The 26,619-nt window shown below is 40.2% G+C and overlaps 1 protein-coding gene across 1 annotated transcript in view; it reads right to left on the bottom strand.

Annotated features, from left to right (window-relative positions):
• Positions 1-1,511: 1,511 nt before the first annotated feature.
• Positions 1,512-26,619, bottom strand: part of LOC127052015 (F-actin-monooxygenase MICAL2-like) — a 30,365-nt gene continuing 5,257 nt past the window's right edge. The window contains exons 2-7 of the mRNA XM_050955171.1: positions 22,554-22,645; positions 18,271-18,363; positions 15,767-15,860; positions 7,527-7,626; positions 3,335-3,408; positions 1,512-3,240 (exon numbers count right to left, since the gene is read on the bottom strand). Coding sequence (XP_050811128.1) covers positions 3,056-3,240; positions 3,335-3,408; positions 7,527-7,626; positions 15,767-15,860; positions 18,271-18,363; positions 22,554-22,645 — 638 coding nt within the window. The 3' untranslated portion in view covers positions 1,512-3,055. The remainder of the gene's footprint in view (positions 3,241-3,334; positions 3,409-7,526; positions 7,627-15,766; positions 15,861-18,270; positions 18,364-22,553; positions 22,646-26,619) is intronic.

Raw genomic sequence — 26,619 nt, 5'->3', positions numbered from 1 at the left:
GCTATATGGCTATCCCTTTTATGGACCTTATCCTGTAAGGTGCCGAGTGCCCTCAGGTCCTGTTGTCTCAAATACCCTCAAAACCTAGTTCTTCAGGGCTAAAAGGAAAGTGTAGCACCGAGTACATTTCTAGACCTGTGTGTTGTGCTTTCCAACAGCAGAGCAGGCATCTGTTGTAAACTGAAGTTCCAGGATCAGTGTATTAATTAGAACTGACCTGATTACTTGTAATTCATGCATCCTACTTTGGATGAGGAAGTTACGCTTTGTGAAAGAAGAATTGCAACATCCTCATCACAACGAGCAGGGCCAGCTCCAGGCACCAGCGAAGAAAGCAGGTGCCTGGAGTGGCCAGTAGAAGGGGGCGGCACTCCATCCATTATTGGGACGGCACATCCGGGTCTTTGGCAGTAGCTAAGCACTCCACTGTAGTCTTCCTTCACTCCGTTGGCAGCTCAATCGTTTTTTTCCCTCTCTCTCTCTCTTTGCCACTTGAGGCGGCAAAAAAGCTGGAGCCGGCCCTGACAACGAGACACATATATATTGTATATTTCTACACTCCTTATCCCTTTTCTATACCCTCCTTTTCTCTGTGTGGCAATAACACAAATTAAAATGAATGGCCTCTTTTTCATAAAGATGAACTGCAAAACAAAACTGAAGATTGAGGTAATTCTAGATTTTGGGGAAGAATTTCTCATCTATGCAAAGCACTGAGCTAAGTAATATGCTATAACTTTTTAAATCTCCTGTGAAGTTATGGGCACCTCCTGGTAGGCTACAGATTTCCCACAACGCCTCATTCTGTAACTTCACTGAGTAGCATAAAACTTCTGGTATCAGTGATGTCAGAAGGAAAAAAAAACTAGGAAATCCTTGGCAAAGCAGGAAGTGCCAATGGATTTCAAAGGAGAAAAATTAACTTTAAAAATGTTTATTTCTGTGCTGAATGCCTCCCTCGTCCCCCTGCATTCAAAACACAGGCAAGTCTGCATTGAAACCTGGGATTTATTTAATTTTGGTCTTCACTATATATGTAGTTCATCTTCAACAGTAAATACCACTGAGTCCACCTTAAACAAGAGAGACAATTTAAGAAGATGACTCACAAAGATCAGAATTACAAGCATATAACAGATAAAAAGATGCTAGAGGATAGATTCTGAATATACACAAGGATTCTGCTATGCCTCTCCCACTGATTAATGGAAGTAATGCAATTAAATCCCTGTGTATCATGTTAGAAATGTATTCCTATGGGTAATATCTGAAGATATTGTTTATGTCTTACTTTATATTTTGTTCCTATTGTATACCTTAATGATATAATCCTCTGCTCTACTATGCATGGCTTAACCAGCATGTTGTTATTGTAGATCTCATAACTGCCATCCAAAGCACAGAGAGAATTCACTAAACTATGTAAAATATTATTAGACATTGGTATTTCCTGTAAACAGATACATATACAAATAAATATAAATAGATAAATACTGTAGAACAATAGTATTCTTATCTCACCCCCTACAGAGGTACAATATATTGATAATCCATGGATGATAAAATCTGGATTTTATCTTTAAAAATATGTATTATAAGAAAATTCAGTGTAACAAAAACTAAGGTAGATTATAAATTATTTTAACAAAATCCAGTGTGTAGTGGGCTTTTATTAGCCTAAAGCTTTTACAATTACATTTAGAAGAGTTTCCTTTGCCTCTGCTGAACTGTAGGCAGAAACAGCATTTAAGCACCTTTCATTTAGTAATGAGAACAGTAAACCCTTCCAGTCAGAAAATGAGGTAAAACAATATTCAAAAACAGTCCTCCAGTTTCTCCATGTCTCTTATACTGAATTTTCAGACTATCATACATACAACTGGGAGAAACAATCAACTGTAAATTACAAAATCATCTCAGATTTAGAAGACTGCGCACAGTAAATTGAAAACATAGCCTAAAGAAGTCTTTTGCACAAAATCTATTATGTCTGTGCGTGTGCAAGAAAAGCTAGAAAGCACTTTTCTATGTTTTTTAAAGTAAAAAATGCATTCAACAGATATAGCTTTGACAGTCTTATTTATGCATTCATCTTAGCAGCAATCAAATATCAGCATAAAAATGCAGAAAATAATTTTGCCACAGTTTTTGTTGTTATTCTGTGCCAAGTCTCTAACTAGTGATAACTTTGAGATATAATACATGCTTTTGTGAAGAATGCATATTGAAAAACCTACCATATACATGTTAATCAATTTTTTAAAATGTTCTTCAAGCATATTTCAGTGATTACTTTGGTCAGCTATAGACAAAAGGTCTTCTGACTCTACAACATTTTGTTAAGAATAGTAATCCCTTTGGTATTAAGTTACAGTTTTACATAATGTAAGGTTTTAATATTGTATTAAGTCCTCATTTAATACATACAGTGCACTCAAGCTTGCAAATACACCTGATAATTAAATTTGCCTGACTTTGCATTTACACTTGTTATTTACAACATGTGTAGTCAGTATTCTAAAGACTCTTCCCGTCCACCTTTAGAAATACATTTTAAACACTAACCTGATTTTTACATTGGTGATGCTTATTTTTGACACTTGAATACAGTTCATTGTGGCTCAGCCATGCCAAAATAGAAACAAAAATACACACAGATTCAGACAAACGAATGGAAAATTTTGCTGTTTCAAAAGTACCAGATCATGTAGTTACGTCTCTAGAAACTCTGTGCTCAGAATTAAAATAAAATTACAGGGAAAAGGAAAACAGTGGATGGCTCCTGTGTAATTTTCACACACTGTCCATCACACAGGTGAATTCAGTTCTTTTACATCTCACAGGATGACTAGCCCTTTTTGCTGACAATGAGATTGCGATGTTTCTTCCTGTAATCATCTATGTGGAACTAGAGACACTGTTGTGCAAACAAAGAGCCTGTTTAAAAGTGTTTAATACTAAAATGATATGATTCCTTCAATTTCAGCCAGATCTTTGCCAAAAGACTGTCTCCATGTTGGTTAATGTAGCTGAAGTTCCAGATATTTGCATGTGGCTAAGTCCTGGTGAGTTGATAACCCTTAGATAATATAAAGCTTTCAAAGTGCTGATCTTCTGCCTTTTCCTTCAGTCTCTGCTCTTCTAAGGAAGACACAAGTTTGTCCCTTTCTTCAATCACTTTCATCATCTCAGTAAAAATTTCATGTTCCTCGTTCAATTCTCGTTCATCTTTTAGGCTATCTAGGTGATTGCGAAACAAGCAGTTAAAACACTATTGTAAATTGGGACCATTACTGCAGACCAACACAGATAATTAACTTCCCAGTTTATTTACCATCAATGGCCATTTTCTCTCTCAGTTTCTGCTCCAATCTTCTTTGGTGGTCCTCCAGTTCTAGTTCTTGGGCTCTAAAAATAAGAATGGCAAAGAATCAGCTGACAGATTTCCTAAGGATTTTAGAATTCAGAAGGTAACAATCAACCTTCAGCAGACCTGTTAAAAATATTGCTATACTGGTTCTCACGTATCTGCATTATTAATTATAAGATTATAATTATTTTATACTCATTTCATTGTCAATACTGCTGTCCTTTTATTATGTTGCTGCTTCTTAGATCTCTGGTGGATAAGCTTAGTGGTACATGTACATTACGAAAGGCATGCTTTCCCTAAAAATAGTGAGATGCAGCAGGAATATGCGATCATTATTATTATTATTATTATTATTTATTATTATTATTAACCTAAAATAATAAGAGAAAATGGTAAGATCATTTCCTTTTCTTATTACAATCACCATCACTATAATGGACAAATGTTGTTGTTGTGCCTGTTAAAATAACTGTCAAGAAAATGAAGTAACAATGCTAGTATTCAGCATACTGAGATATTTATGGTAATGTTATTATAGACATTGACTCTAGCCACTGAGTATACTGTGTATATCCTCCATCTCCAGTATCTTCTCTATACAATCAGTGAGTTTGATCCAAAAAAGTTTTGGCTCTTCCTACATTCTCACATTACAAACTAGATAGCATCATTACACAGAATCGTCATTTCCCTCATTCACTTGGGGCATTTGAGTGTGGTGAAATTATATGCAATTATCCTTTGTTAAGATGACTTAAGGGCCTGATCTTAGGAGAAAATTCGGCAAGTTGAGGGCAGCTCCTCACAAGAGACAGACCCTGAGGAAGGGGAAGTAACACATGAATAAAATCAGATAACATGTTGATGTTTGAATTGATTGATACAGTCCTATATTTGTTTTTTTTAATGCTCTTTTCAGACAGCAGGAAGCACTGATACCACAAGAACAATGGGCAAATAAGAAATATACATTTATACAGAGTCTTACATTATAAACCTTGTGATCAGGCTCTAGTGGTTGGAGGTTTCCCCAACAAAGTGGTATGTGGCCAGCTGCACAATGTTGGCAGTCCATCATTGATGACAATATTGTTGCAATTCTCATCTGTGGCTACCCATATAACTCTGAAGTCTAAACCCTGATGTACAAAGTCAGCTGCATTAAGAGCATGGGAAGACTATCTATGATGTTTGATGATGCCACTATGCAGCACCTTTCACGTGAGACTTGGAGATTATTTTGTCAGTCCTGCTCAAGCCTGTTACATCCTGAATCTGTCGGAGACTGTCAGTGAGTCCTGTTCTGAGCCATTTGCTCAAGTTCTTTGATACTCATGCCAGCCCACCAGAGACTGCTCCTCAGGTTATCTGTGAAGTGCTTATACTTCTTTCCTCTGTCCTTTGTGGCTTGGTTGGAGACACAGACAAAGAACAAGTTGAACAGCACTGGAGCAAATATGCAGCCTTGCTTTGCTCCATTCGAGATTTTAAATGCATCGGAAGAGTCACCACTGAAGAGCACTTGCACTGTCATGTAATCGTGGAACAGACAGATGATTTGTATGAACCTTCTTGGGCAGCCCTGTTTATGCAGAATAGCCAACAGACCTCTCCGTTGACTGTATCAAAAGCTTTGGTCAAATCAATGAAGACTGCATACAGGTCCATGTTCTGCTTGAAACAATTTTCCTGGACTTGCCTTATGACACAAATCATGTCCATAGTACTATAACCTGGTCTGAAACCACACTTCAGCTTCTGGCAGATTCTCCTCAGATATGTTTGCAATGAGTCTGTTCAGAAGAATGTAAGCTAGTATTTTCCCTGCTGTTCAAAGGAAGGAAATGCTTCTGTAGTTTTCAGTCAGTCAGATTTGCTGCCTTTGTTTTTGAACAGGGATACAATAATATCTTTCAAGTCTTGTGGCATTTCGTCTTCCTCTCAAATGCTACTCAAGATATCGTGAAACATCTTGATAGCCTTTGGGCCTGCTACTTTGTACACTTTGGAATACCATCCTTTCCAGAGCCTTGCCAGAGTTCAATTGTTTGATGGTTTTCATGATCTCTTCAACTGTTGGAAGGAGTTTGAGATCCTCTGATGGATTTCTTGGGTAACTGGTCAAGGATACGCTGATCAACGTGGATGGTCTATTGAGTAGACTATTGAAGTGTTCAGCCCATCTCTGCATGATTCCCTCCTTGTCTTTGATGAGGGTTGTGCTACCTGCCAACTTCAGGAGAGCTGTGCCAGATTTAGATGGTCCATAGACTTTGAGAGAGTCAAAGAACATCTTTGTATTGTTTGTATCTCCGTAATGCTGACCTTGTTCAGGTTTCCTTTCCCACCATTCATCCTCCATACTCCTCACTTCAAACTGGACCTTACTCTGTAGGTCAGGGGCGGGCAAGCTTTTTGCCCCGAGGGCCACATCGGGTTTCAGAAATTGTATGGAGGGCCACTCCATCCAACACTCCCTCTCCTTCCTGACTGCACCCTGGGACCCCTGCCCCCATTCAACCCACCTGTTCCCTGCCCTCTGACCACCCCGACCCCTATCCACACCCACACCTCCTGATCACCACCCCAAACTCCTCTGCCCTCTATCCACCCCCACGCTCCCCACCTCCTTACCGCATTGCCTGGAGCACCGGTGGCTGGCGGCACTAGAGCCGCGCTGCCCATAGGACCAGGACAGGCAGCCATGCTGCCCGGCTGGAGCCAGCCACGCCACTGCACAGCACAGAGCACCCAGTCAGGCTGAGCTCTGTAGCTGCGCTGCCCAAGGAACTCACAGCCCCGCCTCCAAGAGTGTTGCACTGGCGGTGGGGTGAGCTGAGGCTGTGGGGAAGGAGGAACAACAGGGGAGAGGCCAGGGGCGAGCCTCCCGGGGCAGGAGCTCAGAGACTGGGCAGGAGGGTCCTGTAGGCTGGATGTGGACTGCGGGCTGTAGTTTGCCCACCTCTGCTGTACTTAAATCTACTTAAATCTATTTTTCTTTGAGATGGAAGTGAGATCGTTCTGCCATTCAACAAATGCTTTCTGCTGGTCACTTAGGAGTTTACAAATGTCTTTGTTGTTCCCATTAAACTAGTCCTGGGGTTTGTGGCCAGCTGCACAATATGGAACTGATAAATGCCAACCATCTACCTGCTCCCAGAGCAGAACCTAGGGATTAAGAGATGCCATCTAGACGTACTGTGCACCACCCACCTAGCCCAAGCAGTAGGGGTAGGAAGCAGCTGGGAGTCGCTTGACTCTGGTTTGGCAGGTGTATATGGTACAAACATTTATGGGAGCGAAGGTGCACATTTCTAGGACAATGACCAAAGTATTCATGGATCCAAACTCCGTTTTAATGCACACCAGATTTTTACACCACTCACTCTGCCTCTGTATTCTAGTCCTAAGTACAGCAGAATGAACAACTGATTTTTTAGTCTGGTGGCCAAACCAAAATATCCAAGGGAAAATTTAATTTCGGGTCAACCCAAAATAGAAATGGTTCAGCTTTTTCAGAATTCTTTTTCCCCAATGGAAACTACCATATCTGGCCAAAATTAAGAAATAGTTTCATTTGACCTGAAACTGCATTTTTTGGTGAGTAAACTATTCATGCAAAACACTTCATTCAGCTCTACTCCCAAATCTTTCCCAAATGAGTTTAATCTTTCCGCTCATTTCCTTGTGTTGCCCAGGAAAAGCTGATATATGGTATGTTAGAAATCTCCCTCCACTCCCCACGCATTTGGTGCCTTGACCAATTTGTTTTCCAGTGGATTAAATGCCTGGGAGGTCATTAGGCCCATTAGTGCATCCACAAAGAGTGCCATGTAATAGACCTATAGGATCAAAACCACTGTACCACGGGGGAGTTCAAGCGCAAATCTGTGTTTGGAATAGAATGTAGCTTTGGGTGCATTTATTCTAACACACTTCCAACTCCAGGAAACAGTAAGGTAAAAAGGAGAAGCGTGGACTCTCTCTGTGTGCTAATGGCGATATGCTATGCAAGACACAAAGTGGCAATTTAGCTCAATAATGAGAGCCACACGTATCAAGAGGAAAATCCTGTGCCTGGGACCTAAAATGAGTCCACTTCCCCACCCCCCACATTTTTACTACTGATGGCAAACTGTGTTTTCTTACTTACATGATCAAGAGCTCAGACTCATAACGCACTAATTTATTCTTCTCCAGGACCAGCTCAAACCATTCATGTAACAGTTGAGTTTCATCCTGTGTGCCTGAATCTGATTGAGATATAAAAAATAAATGTGTTATATTGGATTTCCCTCTCCATGATCAAACTGCTTTGAAGCCACTTTAAAAGATCCTTGTTTGTGTGGTGAGATGTGTACCATGTAGAATCTTTGTGATGTGATATTTCTGTCACTAGTTTTCCAAGGTACCAGATATATAGTTTATTGTAGTTAAGGATAAACTGAATTTTAGGCTGGAATAAATACAAGAAAAGAATCCCACTTCCATCTTGAAAATAAGCAAGCTTTTTTTTGTTTTTAAAATATTTGTCTACTCATTTTTGAAATGGTTGGTATTAATTGCTCCTTATTCTGGCATAAATAATTCATTTTTATGTTAACACAGCACCTGATTTATCTAGTTTAGATGGATACCTCCATCAGAAAGATCAGACTTAAGGGTGGGCAAGGCTGGCATATGCAACTGGTCCTCCCTCCTGGTGATACCCTCACTCTTAATCAAAGTCCCTACCAAAAGGGCCCCCAGCTCATTTGCTGTCTGACCTTTGTCTTTAAATCTGCATCTGTGAAATAAATGTTTTGACTGATTAGAAAAGCTGCACTATAGAAAGTCTCTTATTATTATTATTTGTACTGTAGTAGTGTCTCAAGTCGAGGATGCCATTGTACTAGGTGCTGTAGAGTCAGATAAAGAGATGGCCCCCGCCCCAAAGAACTCTCAATCTGGGTGTAAGACTATAAACAATTAGTGGATACAATTATTTTGTAAAGAACAGATTCCCTAAGATGAAAGCATTCCTTCACTGAGTGCCAATATTGCCCCACAAGAAGAGATGGCAATGGAAACCTGGCCTTTTCAAGCTGTCATTCAGGGTATATCGATGGACCTGTGTTTTAAGACCTGGAATAGCCCATCATCACAGAAACGTAGGGCTCAAAGGGACTCGAGAGGCCATCTAGTCCAGCCCCCAGTGCTGAGTTAGGACCAACTATACTGAGACCATCCCTGATAGGTGTTTGTGTAACCTGTTCTTAAAAACTTCCAATGGCAGGGATTCCACAACCCCTTTGGATACCTGTTCCAGTGCTTAACTATCCTTATAGTTAAAATTTTTTTTTGTAATATCTAATCTACATCTCTCTTGCTGCAGATTAAACCAATTACTCCTTGCCCTACCTTCAGTGGACTTGGAGAACTATTGATCATGGTCCTCTTTATTGTAATTTTAAATACAGTTGAAACCTGTTTTCAGATTCCTCCCTCCACCCCACCACCCCAGTTGTCTTTTCTCAAAATTCAACATGCCCAGCTTTTTTAACCTTTCCTCATAGGTCAGATTTTCTAAACCTTATAAAATTTTTGTTGCTCATCTCTGGACTCCAATTTGTCCATACCTTTCTTAAAGTGTGGCACCCAGAACTAGACACAGTACCTCAGCTGAAGCCTCACACAGTGCTGAGTAGACTGGGACAATTACCTCTTATGTTTTCCATCAAACACATTTGTTAACATACTCTAGAATGATGTTAGTTTATTTTCTCAACTGCATGACACTGGTGACTCATTCAATTTGTGATCCACTACGCCCCCCTGATCTTTTTTTAGCAGTACAGCTGCCTAGCCAGTTATTCTCCATTTTGTAGTTGAGCATATGATATTTTCTTCTTAAGTGTAGTAATTTGTACTTGTCCTTATTGCATCTTGTTGATTTCAGACAAATTCTCCAATTTATCAAGATAATTTTGAATTCTGATCCTGTCCTCCAAAGTGTTTGCAACCCCTCCAAGCTTGGTGTCATCTGCAAATTTTTCAAGCACCCTTTCCACTCCATTATCCAAGTAATTAATGAAAATATTGAATAGTACCGGCCCCAGGACAGATCCTTGTAGGAGCCAACTAGATACGTCCTGCCAGTTTGACACTGAGCACTACTCTATTCATAATCATCTATCCTTTCAATGTTCTGTTAGAAGTAGGTACTCCTCACATCAGTAGGATCCCACAGGTCATTAATATATATGGTTCAATTTTCAAAAGAGGATGCAGTGCACTGAGGAAGCCTCCTGCATGGATGAATCTAAAATGGATGCTTGTGTACCATATCCAACTACCCCTTGGTGCAGGTTGTTTGTATCTTTGAAAATTAATACACTCGTCCCTTAGACTGATTCTTTGGTATTTTACCAACCATTTCCCAGCCAGACCTGCCAAAAAAATCTCTAGGCCCAAGAGGCTTTCAAAAGATCTGAGCCCACTTGATCTATACACATCTCTTTCCCCCTTTCTAGCTTTCCCTTCTGCCCAATTTTCCAGTTTCTTCTTTGCTAAATGAAAGAAAGAGTTATCCTGCCTAAGATGACTTTTGAGGGGAGGGGGCACTTTTAGATTTTTAAATATTTAGGGACAGTTAAATACTCTGTAATATGGCTCCCCTGTTACTAACTACAGTAGTACTGAGGAAGCTGGAAACGTGTCTCCATAATATCTGTCACGTCCATATTGCAGTGCACTTCCCTCTCAGCTTGTACAGTGAAAAATAAAATAAATAAGAGTAAGTATAAGAATAGGTAGGATGTAGATGTCTTAATTTACTTCAGGATTGTCCCAACTTTGAGGGACAATTCCAATGTCCAGCCAGTTCCACCAATGTCAGGACTCTGTCCGCATTTCAATAGAATCCCAGGACATCTGATCTCTCTGGCTTGACAACATAGTGATACCACTGTGTTGAAATCCTCCGGAGCAGTGCTTTCATCAGTCATGAAGCAGCAAATCCTCCTCTCCTGCAGTACACTATGCATTTCAGCTCTGTGCATCTTGCCCCTGGATGAAGATCTGAGAGACCCACTCACATCATGCTGAACTGCTTGGAGGCACAAAGAGATGAGCTGTCCACAAGTTCAGCAGCTCCCAGCCCAGAGAATGGTAGTTGGCTCTTCAATCTGCTGCTTCCCTGGCAGGGCAGTACGAGAAGAGTAGAACTGGAAAGAAGTATGGGACAGAAAAAGTGTGTGTGGAGGGGGGGCAGGTCAGAGAGAGAGAGACAGACAGACAGGGGTAAAGGAATGCAGCTGTGACTTCCAAAAATTTTTTTAGGTTAAGCCACTACCTCTTTGTTTGCTAATATAACACATGCAAACACAGGGTGGCTTTTTGTCCTTTTCTAGTGGGTGGACTGCTACTGCCTCTAACTAATGGACTTGAGTCTTTAGTTCAAGCAATTAGGGACAAGTGTTTTTAGAGGTCCCTGGATCAGACCTCAAAGAGGCGACCTGTCGAGAGTGTCATTAAATTAGGTTAGAACAACCTGAGAAAAAGAATAAGTATAGACAATCTGGAAGGAGAAAGACAGAGGTAACACACCTAATGGGCCAGGAGCAGCAGCACAAGAGATAATAGCATTGTCTCCCACTTTTTCCATTTGAAAATATGATGAAGCAAAATTTGTGTACTTATAGAAATTTGTCATCTTGGTTAGGCATCATCATTCCCGAAAGCCAAAGCTGTCTAACTGGAATAGCAAGGTACAAGTATATGATGTCTAGAACTGTGTGGAGAAAGGTAATTCAATTTCCCAGAGGATTTTGGTATTTTGAAATATGGATTCATTCAATTTGGAATGTAACCAAATAATTAAAAATTCTCCACAAAAGGGAATGGAGTCCTGGTTCTGGGGCAGTCTGCCTGGTAGGCTGTTCTGGTGTCATGGATTCTAGCAGCCCTTGGGGTCCCCCGACTCTGAGGCAGTCTGACAGGCAGGATACTGAGATACTGAGCAGATGAGCTGGCACAAAATGAGGCACAATTCCAGTTCAGCCATTCCTGGGTTCCAGCAGAACTTTGTCAAAGTCAATAGATTTGGATGAATCAGTAAATTCAGACAAAAAAAATGTTTTGTTGGAATTTTTCCAATCCGCTCTAATGGGGACATGTCTAGTTTAAATGCCTGTATGTAGCAGGATTTTCACACACACACACACACACACACACACACACACACACACACACACACACACACACACACACCAGAAACGCAGCCAGAATTTAACCCAGACAACACACTTACCCCATCCAGTTCTTATAAATGAAATTTGAATAGAGCATTTATTTTATTGCTAGCAAGAGAATCTGTTTTCACAGATGTGCATATGTACCGCACTTGTGTAAACACTCTGTCCTTCCTCCATCTCTTTGCCAATTACACTATACTTTTATTTTGGAAAAATATTACTTTTTAAATATTTCCATGCTTATAGTATGAAATATCAGTTTCTCCCTCTAATAAAAGATTTGAGTTGTATTTCAAATGAAGTAAGCAAACAGCAATGTGGTTTGCCAAAATGCCTCTTATTCTAGCAAAAGCACCTACTGTAGCTGTAATAATGGTAGCTTTTTGTTTTTTTTCCCTCTGTCCTACAGAGTGCCCTCTAGTGTCCTGAAGGCTGCATTGCATTTACTCACTGAACTTCTCTATTTTTTATCATTAATAATAATGCCAATAGTTACTTAACTTGCACGGTTTATATCTTCCAAGAACAATACAACAAACTAAGTAATCCCCACACTACCCAAATGAGATAGGGAAGTTGTTAGGGTCAACTGGATGCCAGTTCCTGTGTTTGTTTATTAAGCCAGGTTGTCTTTTTGCAAAATGTTTTTTTTTTTGCAAAAAAGGTGGCTTTTTATTTATCCAAATTCCTTTCATTTGAGGCTCCATTAGAAATTAAGATGTCCTTTTCTTTCTATTACAGTAACAACTTTAAGATGGCCTATTTAAAAACAGCATTTACTAAACATGGCTCTCAAACTTTCAATTCCCTGCCACCTTAGCATCTTTCTGCAGACAAAAGGTTGGAGAATAAGCAGGCTCTTCCTTCAACTTCTTCCACTTGTTCTTTTGGGAAAAAATGTGTTCCTGTCCACACGCTTTCAAAGGGTCTAATATTTCTGACTCTATTTACAGTTTTAAAAACTTTCCTTTTCCAAAAAGCAGTGCAAACAAACCCTGAGTACACTATCTATAAAAGTACAAGCCTACAGAAAGCTATTCACTGATGTACTGAAATATGGAGCGACTAATGGTGCTTCCTCAGCACAGATTTTTTTTACTAGCAACCTTCACAACTTGTTTAATTAACATTTGAGTTATACAAATTTCAATTGAAAATGTGGTTCAAACCCTATATTACTGACTTTTGCTGTAGGCAAAAGATCTCTATAAACCCACACAAATGTTACTAGAAAACAAAGCAGCAGTACATTAATGATTTATTCTTTGGTATTTAGCACAGAAAAAAGTAAATGAAGGGGGAAAACCACCAAAAATTATTCATAGTATTGATTATTTCTTATTTTTCTTTAAATGCATGAATTATTGTCACTACAATTACAAGATCATCAAAGCCTCATTTTGTTCATCAGTCTTCATGGCAGTTTGTTTCACACCCACGCATGTTCTCTTCTAATTCAGTTCAGTAGCTAATGAATAACTCCCACTAACAAAAGAGCCTTTCATTCCATGCTCACATAATTATTAGCGGAGAGTTGCATAAATGTCACTGAAGACTAGTGTTTGCAGGCCTGTCTCTAAATGCGGTTATTCACAACCTTTGCAGCTCAATATTATTGCTTAACTGTGATCATTTTCTAATTACCTTAATAATACCTATTAAATCACTTGAGCTACATAAGCACAGGCCTACTTAAATACAACTTAACCTAATAAGCACTGGTCATTCATTAAACAATAATGCACATTTTTAAAAGGATGAATGGAATATTATCTGTCTGAATCCGGCACTGTCACACAAATGTTATTACAAGCAGCAAAGCATTAACATTTTGATTTCTAGTTTGGAGAATTTCAGCCTGAAATTGTACACAATAAGAGGTATTCAAACAGAACAGTCCTCACCCCTTTTCCTATCTGCCTGCATCTGTAGCTGGCCACCCACATGAAAAAAATCAACAGGGAGAAAAAAATAGCACTCTAATCTTAATGAAAGGAATTAAATTACTAAGGATGAAAAGGGAATGAGGAGCATCAATCTCTCAGCAGATGAGCTTTCTTTAGAAAATGTGATTGTAAAAATAATGGGAACAAAAGGTGGCTCTGGGCCATCCATTCTGGTATTCTGCATGTATCCCTGTTTCCCTATAGTTAGAAGAGTTTTGATCTTCCATATTTTCAGAGACCTAGAGAGAAGAGCATAGCTTTTTTTCCCTATAACTAAGGGTATGTCTACATTACAGCTGTTACAACGACACAGTGATTGCACTGTTGCTGTACCACTCTAGCGCCATAGGGTAGACACTTCCTACATTAGCAGGAGGGTTTTTCTCCATTGATGTAGATAATCAACCTCTCCGAGAGGAGGTAGTTGACAGAATTATTCCATCGACTTAGCCATGTCTACCCAGGGGTGGGGGAAGGGAGAGGTCTACCCAACTAGGCCGCACAGGGACAAAAATCTTCACAACCCTGCATGATATGGCTAAGTAAGATGATCTACTTTTTAAGTGTAGACCAGGCCTAACACTAAAAACCCTTTGGGGATTCTCCTTTCAACAAGACAGTAAGATGGGTGCCATCTTATAAATCTTTATTTTGTAAGTTAACAGATGAATTGACATTAGCCTTTTAAATAACATTTGAAATAGATTAGTTCAATCAGTTGTATGGCATTTTTGTTTTATAAACCAGTAGGGTAAATACTGAAGACCTTACAGTTTTTACTTGGGCAAACATCTACTAGAGCCAATTCTTTACTTCAGTGTTTGTGCACTACAGCAATGGAGTTTATTCTCCCCCTCAGAGAGTTTTGCTGCTATTATGGTGATTTTGTAATACAGTACTAAAAAAGTACAGAGACTTTACCATACTATGCAGCTAAGCATAAAAACAACTTTTTCCAAGTGTTGTATGTTGCATCAAAAAAAAAGTGTAACTCCCTAGCACAAACTCACACTAGTGATTTAGGAGTTTTGGCTTGTAACAAGGAAGAATATAAAAAGCAGATTTACAATAGGACTGTTGGCTTTCAGACAACCTTTTACATCTAAAATAGCTTTCAAACCTCCTCAGAAGGTAGATTGCATCAGGGCAGCCATTTATGTTCATGTTTTATTTAAAAAAAAAAAAAACAACAAACCCTTTAAGGTTAGATTGGTCTTGAAATTTCATCCCTTAGAAAAAGGGTGGCGTCGAGCTGTCCTGACCACAAGAGGAGCTATGAGAACAGCTGCATCTCCAAGAGGCACAGTCCCTCTTGTTCTCCTTGCTCTGGGGAGGAAGTCGTGTCACCCTTTTCTGAGGCGTAGCTTGCTTCCCCCCTTGCACCTGGCCAGTTGTGCAGGGTCTTCACGCTTGGGAAGGCAGCATTTTGGCTCTACTAACTCTCAACTCTTCCCTTCCACTGTCCACTTTCCCCTCCTCCTCCCTGTCCAATAGTGCATGTGGCAGAAGGGAAAGACATCACGTTAGGCACGGTCAGGGAAATCAGACTAAATGATCTAATGGTTCCTTCTGGTCTTAAAAATCTATGAATCTGCACCTCATCCTTCTGTGGCATGAACTGTAATGTGAATAGTCCTTATGTAGACATGTAGGGGAGACCTTATACCCTCTGACTCCCCTCCACAGCTGGGTCAAGATTAATTAAAACCTAACCTTTCACTGGAGCAGGGAAAAATCCCAATTCTCTCCTGTCCATAAGAAAACAGCATTTCATAGTTCAGATCTGTCTCACTACGCACTGCCCTTTTATATAGCTTGTCTGAGCTATTTCCACAGTTCAGTCACTGACTGTAATCATATTATTGACACTCAGAGAGAAGCTGTTAAGGACCTTGTTACTAAGCATAGGCTGCTGGCTTGGTAACTGAGTTACTGGACCTAGAAACATTACTGATTCTGTAGTGTAGATGAAATAAGGCTCAGGATTTTAAACAATGGGAGGGAAGTAGATTCAGCTTCAAGTTCCAGTAGTTACAAATTCACAACTGATAACATCTAAAGTTGCTTGGCAAATAGAACAAAAATAGATGAATTTTCTCTCATTTCTTGTTTCAGGGCAAATTTTCCAACCACCTGTACTTTTACAGGAGTTGTAAAATCTGCTCTGCTTTTAAAGAGGCACCGAATAATCACAAATTTCTTGCCCCACTTACCTGATTCTCCTCGCAGTTCCCTCTCCAGTTTAACACCATTTATCTCTAGGGCCCTCTGTCTTTCCTCCACTTCTTCCAGTTGGCGCTGTATAGCCTGCAGAATTATAAAGATGATAAAAGATAAAAATACAGCTTTAAAATACATAAAGGAAGGACGGCCCAGTGGTTTGGGCACTAACCTAGGACTTGGGAGACCCATGTTCAGGTCCCATTACTGTTAAAGTTTTCCAGTGTGATCTTGGGTAAGTTGCTGAGGGCCAGATTTACCATCGATATATAGGCACCGCTTGGGATTTTTGAAAGCACTTTTGAAAAATCCCGCTAAGCGTCTATCTGCATCTTTAAGTGCTTACGTACATTTAAAAATCTGACCCTTTGTCTTGCTGTGCCTCAGTTCCCCATCTGTAAAATGGGGATAACAGCAGCTCCCTACTTCACAGGGCTGCTGTGAAGGTAAATATATTAAAGATTATGAGGCACTCAGACACTATGGTAATGGGAACTATATTGGTACCTAAAATAACTTAAAGGATTTATCTACTATTCTGAATTGAGTAGCATAGTTCAGCTATTTTTTCTTCTCCTATAACCTTTTGATATGGAAAAGAAAAGGGCATATAGCTCCAGAATTCCCATTAACTGGCACTACACAGGTAACCCTCAGATGAACTGACTTAGACATGTTTAGAAGGTACGGCCATATTGTAGGCCAACTATTTTCAAAAGCATCCATTGCCCAATCTGACACACCTTTAAAGGGCCACGGTAGGTGCCTCATATTTCCTTAAATTCAGGTCCTGTCAAGGTGTCCAAAGTTGGGCACTCAAAATCACTGGGCACTTTCTGAAAATGTTTATTACTGTACCGCCATAAAATAAGGGAAGACACTTATAATGTGTCCCCACCTCCCAGGGATTTTGTTTACTTGTTTAGTTTCATTTTTACTATTTCATTTTTTACAAAAAATACATTAAGCACATGTGGATTTTCTTCTTTTGTAGTTACTTCTATTTCGTCATTGATTTCTCAGTAATGATCAGTCTAATATTTTCTAAAATACAAAGAAAATGTAATAGGTTCTATGTAAAATATTGAGAAAAATGTAACAGGTTCAAGTGCAAAATACCTATTCATTTAAAGTACAATAAATCAGCAGAAAAGACACTAAAAATTCCAGAGATTTCAATTTCACTTCTCATTATATAGTGTATATATATTTATATTATTATAATACTTAGTAATAGTAATAATAATAATAATAATATATATTATCTCCTAGAGCTGGAAGGGATCTTGAAAGGTCATTGAGTCCAGCCCCCTGCCTTCACTAGCAGGACCAAGTACTGATTTTTGCCCCAGATCCCTAAGTGGCCGCTCAAGGATTGAACTCACAATGCTGGGTTTAGCAGGTCAATGCTCAAACCACTGAGCTATCCCTCCCCCTCCAAATGCACATGCTAATTATATATACATATTTACTCTTTGTACTATAGTAACACCTAGAGGCCCCAACTGAAACAGAGACTGTACGAACATATAGTGAGAGACAATCCCTGCCTTAAAGAAAGGTATGTCTGAACAGGCAAAAGTGGCCTTCGATGCTCCACAAATTTGTAGAGTCAGAATTTAGCACCCAGCAGATCCCATTGAAAAGTTCATTTAGGAGCCAAAATGGGAGCTGAGCACTTTTGAAAATCTAGCCTGTAATACCTGAACAATGCAAATTCAGACAGAGAATGCAACTCATATGCAGATGTGTTAAGGGAGTTAACTATGACCTGTGATTTTGGCACATTAGAATCAGATACCATTTGAAATCAACACATTGAGAAGTGTGCTCACAAAACACTGCATGACAGATACTTGTAATAGGAGGGGTCAAGTGCACAATTGTATAAGTCACCACAGACAGAATCTAGAGTTCCTTCTGCTTTGTCTGGAGAAAGAGCCTTTACAGAGGGCCATGATATTGCACAATTAAAGGAAGAATTAATATTCCAATTGTACAGGTAGGGGAACTGAGGCACAGGAAAAAAATAATTTGTTTTTCCTAATCCTCTCTAGTGTATAGTAATAGGGTAGTATCCCTTTTTATCCTTTCTAAATTAGCAGTTCACTTGCAGACCCTTGTTGTTTCAATTTCACTGGTCTTTGCAGTCCCTCTCTAGTCCACTGTATTCCTGAGTTAGGGGTTCATACATCTTTTGCTTTTTATATGACATAAAAATAGTATGAAGAAGCTACAGCTGAGTTCCAAATAAATCATCTTTACTAACTATAGCTAAACATGCAGGACTAGCTGCGTACATCTTGCTGCTCTGAATGCTTTCCGAGAGCTTCTGCAACATAAAACACAGTTAGCATCACTAGAGGGCTCACAAAATTATTTAAAAGGACAAATATCCTCACACTACATACTCCACCCCCATCCCTCATCACCCTCTGTTCTCCCCCACCCACAAAATACCCAAAAGTGTGACATGAGCTCAGTTTTACTTTGTCACCTGGGCTTTATGAAGTCTTTTCAGCTCCTCTTGTTTAACCAGTTGCTTTGTTTCCTTTTCTAGTTTTCTCCTTCTTCTAAGGGTCCTTTTTGCCTACAAGAGTAAGGGGAGAAAAGAAGGTAATCAATACCCTGTACTTAGTCATCGTAGATTTTCAGAGACTTTTGCCAGCTACAAATGTTAAGTAGTTTTTGATTCACTCAGCTAGGTTTATTCTCAGCCATTAAGACAGTATCAGAAAGACCCTCACTGCATCCCTAGTTAAGCATTAGCTATTTCTGTCAATGAAGGGAAAATTGAATCAATAGAGCTACACAACTACACACCTCTGACCACACATCTCACAAGAACTTCTGTGAACATCATGGTTACCAGAGAACAGAAAGTACCATGACCTATTTTTTACTGTATCCAAACAGTCACTAAATACTCAGTTCCTTTCTGTAAGTAATCATTTGTTTGTTAAAATTTTATATTATATGTAAAAATATGCTTTCCAAAAACCACTGGGCTTTATCCCCAGTTAGTGTGGCTCCACTGAAGTCCATGGAGCTATGCCAATTTATACCAGAAGAGGATCTCGCCCTCTGTTTATTAATCAATTCTGAAGTCAATCATATTATACAACAACAGTTCACTTTGGGCAGCTTGTAATGTAACAAGATTGATGTAGTTTGAAGCAGTGCAACAATCATGTTAGCATCTGAAACCAGATAATGTTTGTCTTCTCCAAAAGCAGCTTAATTATTGCCATTAAAGAGCACCCTTTTCTTTTCTGTCCCCTCTCTTCCCAGTGATAACCAACACCCTTCATTTTTCAAGTTACAGGTATGTTGCAATGGGAACATTTTTATGGACACAAATCACTGACCACTGCAATGCCCTCCAAGAAGTACCACAAAGCAATTGTTAAAGGATTCATAGAGGGAGTGGCATACACTGTTTAATCTTGTTCCTCACTTATATGATCTGAAAATGTTTCAAGACCAGTCATGATTTCCCACTCAAGGAAAAAGACAGACAGGAAATAAGAGAATAATAGACAAGAAAATAGAAGTCTAGAAGCCAGTTCTCTCAGAATGCTACATTTCAGTTTCTCTTCGGTTTTGTCAGTGGAGAATGGCAACACCTGTAAGATACTAGGCAAAACTGGTATGTAAACTTGCACTGGGCTCCAACTGAGATGAATTGATACATTTAATAGTGGATGTGACTAAAAATAGGGCAAGAAATGCCAGTCACTGCCACTGGTTTGTGCTATAGTTTGTCATTTACACCATATTCAACCTGACATATGTAAGTGCTAGTCTTTGCTCATTACCGTATGCCCCTTTGTGCCTGCTGCTGTTTGAATTCTTGAAACTCATTCCTGTTCAATTCATGCCTGTATTTGTTTTCTTTGTTCTTTTTCACCTATATGTTTTCTGTATTTCATTTAATCCACTGTTTTTTTCTATTTCATTTTCTTTTTCTGGTTCTTTCGCCTCACACTGTGTTTTTTGGTTTTGTTTATTTAAAGGTCTTTATTCTTTGAAGCTTCTAGTGTTTGAGTTTAATAAGATCTGTCTCTCAACCATCACTTACTCATTTTTCTTTTACAAACAAACGATGTCTTCAACACAAAATATCCAGGAAAACTTTGAAACACTGCTATAGCCCATAATTGGTAAAAATAATAATAATAAAAAAATTATATAATATAGCTGGCAGCCTCAAACATCAAAGTGAGGGGGAAGCATTTGCTGCATCTCCATTCCACGTAGGTGAGCCAGTACATGTGGATGGACATGTGGGAGAACCTCTGCCTTCCTGGAAATGTCTCCTCAACTCTCTGAGACATGTTTGTTGGGGAATTGTAGGTAGGAGCAGTGGGAGGAGCAGCAGTTAAAAGACGAATGTAACTTGAGAACTGAAGAAAGGGGCCACCCTTTCTACTTTTCAAGTCCTCCCCTCTAAGCCAAGTTTTTGCAAAGATTAAACTGATATTTCTTGCACATCTTTTGATGAATTTGGGAGGGAAAGATCGGGGTCAAATGGAACAGATCAGTTTACCCTTCGTTGCATTGGTTTGGAGAGTCCTTCAAAATATTCATCTGCGCCTTTGAAAAATACACTAGTGGGTTTGTTGCCTTGCTTCCTCAATACATCTTTGCCCTTTTTGACACAGACATACCCAGGCAGGTATATTACCTCTGTGTCTGACCAACTTCTCAATATTCCACTGAAGAGGGTCGTGGCTGGTTTCTGCCGAAAGCTAAGAACTAGCTGATTGTCACGGTTATTGTGAGATGTTTGCATGGGAAACAGTTTAAAAGACATGCAAAATGTAGCATATTAAGTTGCAAAACTGTTGAAGTGAGACTTGTCACCTGAGGTGAGGCAGGGTCTCATGGCTAACTCAATCAATGCTGAGCAAAATGGGCATCCATGGAGACAACACTTGGTCTACTGCCTGGACCAGGTGCAGACTTGACACAAAGGAACCCCATGAGAGCTCTCTGAAGAGGGGGGCCTCCTGGGCTAAGAGACAATAGCCTGTATCTGCATAAGAGCAGAATAAATGGCAACAAGTTGTTATCCATTACAGAGGAGAAATTCTGCCTGTCGGTGGGTTTCATTAAAGGATTCCACTTTTCTGAATTAGACAAGTGCTGCAAGGACTAACCATTGGGTGAGAAATACCTTATTGAAAAGTTACTTTTCTGTCTAATAAGTATAGGCTATAGATTGCGTTTTAGGGTTCTCTTTTATTTGTAACCTTGTGTCTCCAAACTCTTATACTTGCTGTTTTTTGGATATGTAGCTCCAGCGCTGTTAAATAAACTTCAATTTGGTTTCACTATAAACAAGTCTAAAGTGCCTTGTGTTAAGGAGAGTGTCAAATTGAGGTGAAACCAGTGTATTGGGTTGCATTGCTTCTACAGAGACAGCAGATAGGAGTACACTGCGGGTGCCCGGAAGATAGGGGACTAGGCACTCCAGTGTAACAAAGTGGGGTGTGTAAACTGCTAGCCTGCAGGAGGAAAAAGTAGGTCTCGTGGAGCCTGAAGCAGAGTGCCTTTGTTGCCAGCAGCTAGTGGCTAAAGAGTGTTCCCCTGGTTGGCAGAGACAGGGCTTCTTCCTGCTGTGGGCTAGTGGCTGGGATATACCCTAGACACCTCAGGTAAGCCCAAAAAGTGTCATGCCCTTGTATTTCAAAATGTTGTGATTCCTGTGGAAACAGGTTATTGGATTTTGGGCCCTTCAGGTTTTGGTCATTCCAAGCCTGATTTAACCTCAGTTCATCCTTCTGGGTTGCAGCATGCTACTGTAACGCCAACAGACCCTGGTCGTCCTCGGACAGGATCAAACCGGGGACCTCTGGAGCTTAGTGCACGAGCCTCTACAGCATAAGCTAAAAGCCAGCAGGCTATTAGCTAAGGCTTTAGAGCAGACTCATTTTCTCTCTCTCTCTCCCTCTCCTTCCGCACCACTAGATGGGACAGAACACCACACTCAAGTGTGTGGGTTACACTACCAATATTAACTTGCCTAATTTAAAGAAAAAAACAACTCCTCACAATGCCACCTCCTAATCAAGCAACCTCTCTAGTTAGGCCATCTACTGATGCTACTTACTGATGCCCCTCCACTTTCAGGGAAAGGATAAACAAGTCTCTGATGAGCCATTCAGCCTACAGAATCTCTCTCTCCAAGTAAGAGATGAAGAGCAAAACCTCATTGGTATTTTAGCTCTCTTATTTCCTGTGAGATACAGAAACACAGCTAGACCTATCTGAGCCCAGTATTCAGAAGACATTTTGGGGGTATAATTTCGAGATGGGACTGCATGGCTCATTTAATATTTCTGATTAGAATAAATATAACATTATCCATGCAATCTGCCTGTAGTTCTTTTTAAATGAAGTGGTGTTTCCCCAAGGGAAACCTGCATCTGTTTGTTTTAATGTTTTCAACGGTTTGTTTGTTGGGCTACATATTAAAACCACTTAAGAAATGCAGCTTCAAAGTGGTTTATGTAAAGCACGTCTGTTATTCAAATTAAATCCATCTCTGTCAAAGTTCCTATAACCTGGGGTGGGGGGACAGTTCTGACAGGTACAAGAAATTCTGGTACCTGTCTTCCGGAAAGAGACCTGATGCAGTTCAATCCGTTATATATTACAATACTAGGTTTACATGTCAACACCCCCCAAAACTGTTCTATTTTAAAATCAAAATCACACAAATCTTAAGTATAATTCAACAGTGAAAGCTTCCTTTTGTCTCTAAGTAAAGGTTACCTTAAGTGCTATTGAAGGCTTGTGTTCAAATTCACCATCAGACGAAGAACACCACGCAGTCACTTGTTTTTTGACAGATAAGTGTTCAGAGCCTAAAATGCAGGAACAAAGTAAAGCAGGAAGTACTCTCCCTTGAGACATATGGACATTCACCCTAGCCACTTGCATAGTGCACCTGCCCTGAGCTTTATTAGTTTGCACCTAAAGGCAATTTGGAAATTTGGCTGATCATGTTAATTAAATTTTTGGCCACTGTCCAAAGCCTTTGCTGCTTGTCATCTGGAATTCTTTTTTAAACATACCAGTATTATGTATCAATCAATTAATTCCTTAAACGCCATCTATGTAGCATGATGCTCAAAATGCATTCAGAAATGAAATTTGTTATTAAAAAGCATATCTGAAGTTACCCATATTACTTAAATGATTGTATAAGGCTCACCATGTGGTGTAATTGAATGCAAAAAGTCTGAGCCAGCTCTTAAACAAATTACCCTTGTGGCTTCTAGCATCTGGCACCCATTTTTACTACATGACATCTGCTCAGTGTAAAATAGCTGGCGTCAGAATGTCTGGTCATATAAAAAAATCACAAATGTAATCAGAAGCAAATGGACTAAGAGAACAAGGTTTTATCACATAGTCTCATGCAACATAAATATTTCATTAATTATGTCTAAACAAATGTCACTTTTATTTTTCTGTCTTAAGAATATTATCACATCATTGAACTGTTGATTAAAATGCCATAATAAGTCAGGAAAATCCATACATCAAAACAATATACTCTGAGGGAAATTCAAAAGATATCATTGGGAAAAACATGCATTCAGGGATACAAATTAATGTATGTTTAACTACAACAATTTTATTAGGCCTATTTCACCGGAGTCTTGTTCTAGCTGGCTGTTTTGTTCTTCTCAATTTATTTGTCTATTTCATATCTTTATTCTCTTTGTTTAAAAATATAAAACTGCTTCAGGAACATCTGTCTCCACACTTCAACCTGCTGCAGGGTTAATGATTAACATCTGCACTGGACTGCATCTCGGGAGTACACACAATTTAAAGTGATCAATGACTTCTTGCTTAGTGTTTGCCAGGTAACTGTTGATTTGCTCTAATCCAGTATATGAATGCAAGTTTTATTTGGAATATGATCACTTCCCATTACCCCTCACTGTAAGTTTCCTTTCCTTTTCTCATTTGTTTCACTGTGAATCCAAACCCTTCAAAAGCAGAATTAATTTCTGTCTCGAAAAATACTTTAAAATTGGAGTCACTGAAACATGTTCATTCCAGAAAAGTAACTAAATGGTAGAAAGCACAACAGAGGGCTAAATACTGCTCTCAGTAAGGCCACGTCTATATTACCACTTAGGTCAGCAAAATGTATGTTGCTCAGGGTGTGAAAAAAACACCGCCCCCCAGACCAACGTAAGTTACCCTGGCCTAAGTATCAGAGGGGTAGCTGTGTTAGTCTGGATCTGTAAAAGCAGCAAAGAATCCTGTGGTACCTTATAGACTAACAGACGTTTTGGAGTATGAGCTTTCGTGGGTGAATACCCACTTCGTCAGATGCACGTAGTGGAAATTTCCAGGGGCTGGTATATATATGCAGGCAAGCTAGAGATAATGAGGTAGTTCAATCAGGGAGGATGAGGCCCTGTTCTAGCAGTTGAGGTGTGAAAACCAACGGAGGAGAAACTGGTTTTGTAATTGGCAAGCCATTCACAGTCATTGTTTAATCCTGAGCTGATGGTGTCAAATTTGCAGATGAACTGAAGCTCAGCAGTTTCTTTTTGAAGTCTGGTCCTGAAGTTTTTTTGCTGCAGGATGGCCACCTTAAGGTCTGCTATAGTGTGGCCAGGGAGGTTGAAGTGTTCTCCTACAGGTTTTTGTATATTGCCATTCCTGATATCTGATTTGTGTCTGTTTATCCTTTTCCGTAGTGACTGTCCAGTTTGGCCGATGTACATAGCAGAGGGGCATTGCTGGCATATATTACATTGGTGGACGTGCAGGTGAATGAACCGGTGATGGTATGGCTAATCTGGTTAGGTCCTGTAATGGTGTCGCTAGTGTAGTTATGTGGGCAGAGTTGGCATCGAGGTTTGTTGCATGGATTGGTTCCTGAGCTAGAGTTCCTATGGTGTGGTGTGCAGTTATTGGTGAGAATATGTTTCAACAGCTTCCACCCCACCATCAACCTCAGCCTGGACCAATCTACACGGGAGGTCCACTTCCTAGACACCACGGTGCAAATAAGTGATGGTCACATTAACATCACCCTATTCAGAAAACCTACCGACCGTTATGCCTACCTTCATGCCTCCAGCTTCCATCCTGGGCACATCAAACGATCCATTGTCTACAGCCAAGCATTGAGGTACAACCGCATCTGCTCTAACCCCTCAGACAGAGATCAACACCTACAAAATCTCCACCAGGCATTCTCAAAACTACAATACCCGCACGAGGAAATAAGGAAACAAAGCAACAGAGCCAGACACGTACCCAGAAGCCTCCTACTGCAAGACAAACCCAAGAAAGAAACCAACAGGACTCCACTGGCCATCACATACAGTCCCCAGCTAAAACCTCTCCAACGCATCATCAGGGATCTACAACCCATCCTGGACAATGATCCCACACTTTCACAGGCCTTAGGTGGCAGGCCAGTCCTTGCCCACAGGCAACCTGCCAACCTGAAACATATTCTCACCAGTAACTGCACACCGCACTATAGGAATTCTAGCTCAGGAACCAATCCATGCTACAAACCTCGATGCCAACTCTGCCCACATATCTACACCAGCGACACCATCACAGGACCTAATCAGATCAGCCACACCATCACCGGTTCATTCACCTGCACGTCCACCAATGTAATATATGCCATCATATGCCAGCAATGCCCCTCTGCTATGTACATCGGCCAAACTCGACAGTCGCTACGGAAAAGGATAAATGGACACAAATCAGATATTAGGAATGGCAATATACAAAAACCTGTAGGAGAACACTTCAACCTCCCTGGCCACACTATAGCAGACCTTAAGGTAGCCATCCTGCAGCAAAAAAACTTCAGGACCAGACTTCAAAGAGAAACTGCTGAGCTTCAGTTCATCTGAAAATTTGACACCATCAGCTCAGGATTAAACAAAAACTGTGAATGGCTTGCCAATTACAGAACCAGTTTCTCCTCCGTTGGTTTTCACACCTCAACTGCTAGAACAGGGCCTCATCCTCCCTGATTGAACTACCTCATTATCTCTAGCTTGCCTGCATATATATACCTGCCCCTGGAAATTTCCACTACATGCATCTGACGAAGTGGGTATTCACCCACGAAAGCTCATGCTCCAAAACGTCTGTTAGTCTATAAGGTGCCACAGGATTCTTTGCTGCCTGGCCTAAGTGGCAGTGTGCAAAATGCTATGTCGGTGGAAGAGCTGCTCCCACAGCTCATTAGGGGTGGTTTAATTATAGTGATGGGAGAGCTTTCAGCTGTGATGCTTTAAGCTCTCTAGTGTAGACATAGCCTCAGTTACATCAACGTTAATCATGAAATAACTCTGTTGACTTCACACCAAACCACTGACCTTAATGAAGTTGCAGGCTTAGACAGGTCTAACTGAGAGCAGAATGGGTCCTCATAAGATTTCTAGGAGCTACACAGGTCAAGAAAAACAGTTACTCATAAAAAGAGCAGCTGTCTAGACTCAAGAAGCCATTTTACAGTCAGCATTCTGAAAGACACAGGGCCAAGTGCACCTGAGCTGTACTCTATGTATGGGAACAATGTGGAGCTATCCATTCCCCACCCCATCTTTAAGCAAAGGACAGGGTACAAGTCAGAGTGGCTCTAACTAGCGCCCGCTGGAAGAGCCCTTTGGGGCTGATCAGCCGATTATAATTGCCAGTGTACAGAAAGGTCACAAGTACCTCTGCGTGTCCAGAATACTGTAGGGCCAGCAGTGGATGACATACAGCCAGTTATGCCAGCTTTATGTTATCCAGGGAAATTCTCTAAGACAGTCTTCATGCTGTCAGAATGGGTAAA

This window comes from Gopherus flavomarginatus, chromosome 5, assembly GCF_025201925.1.
Source record: "Gopherus flavomarginatus isolate rGopFla2 chromosome 5, rGopFla2.mat.asm, whole genome shotgun sequence".
Classification (NCBI taxonomy): Eukaryota; Metazoa; Chordata; order Testudines; family Testudinidae; genus Gopherus; species Gopherus flavomarginatus.
The sequence above is the reverse complement of the archived record's forward strand: the minus strand, read 5'-3'. Positions and strand labels throughout refer to the sequence as shown.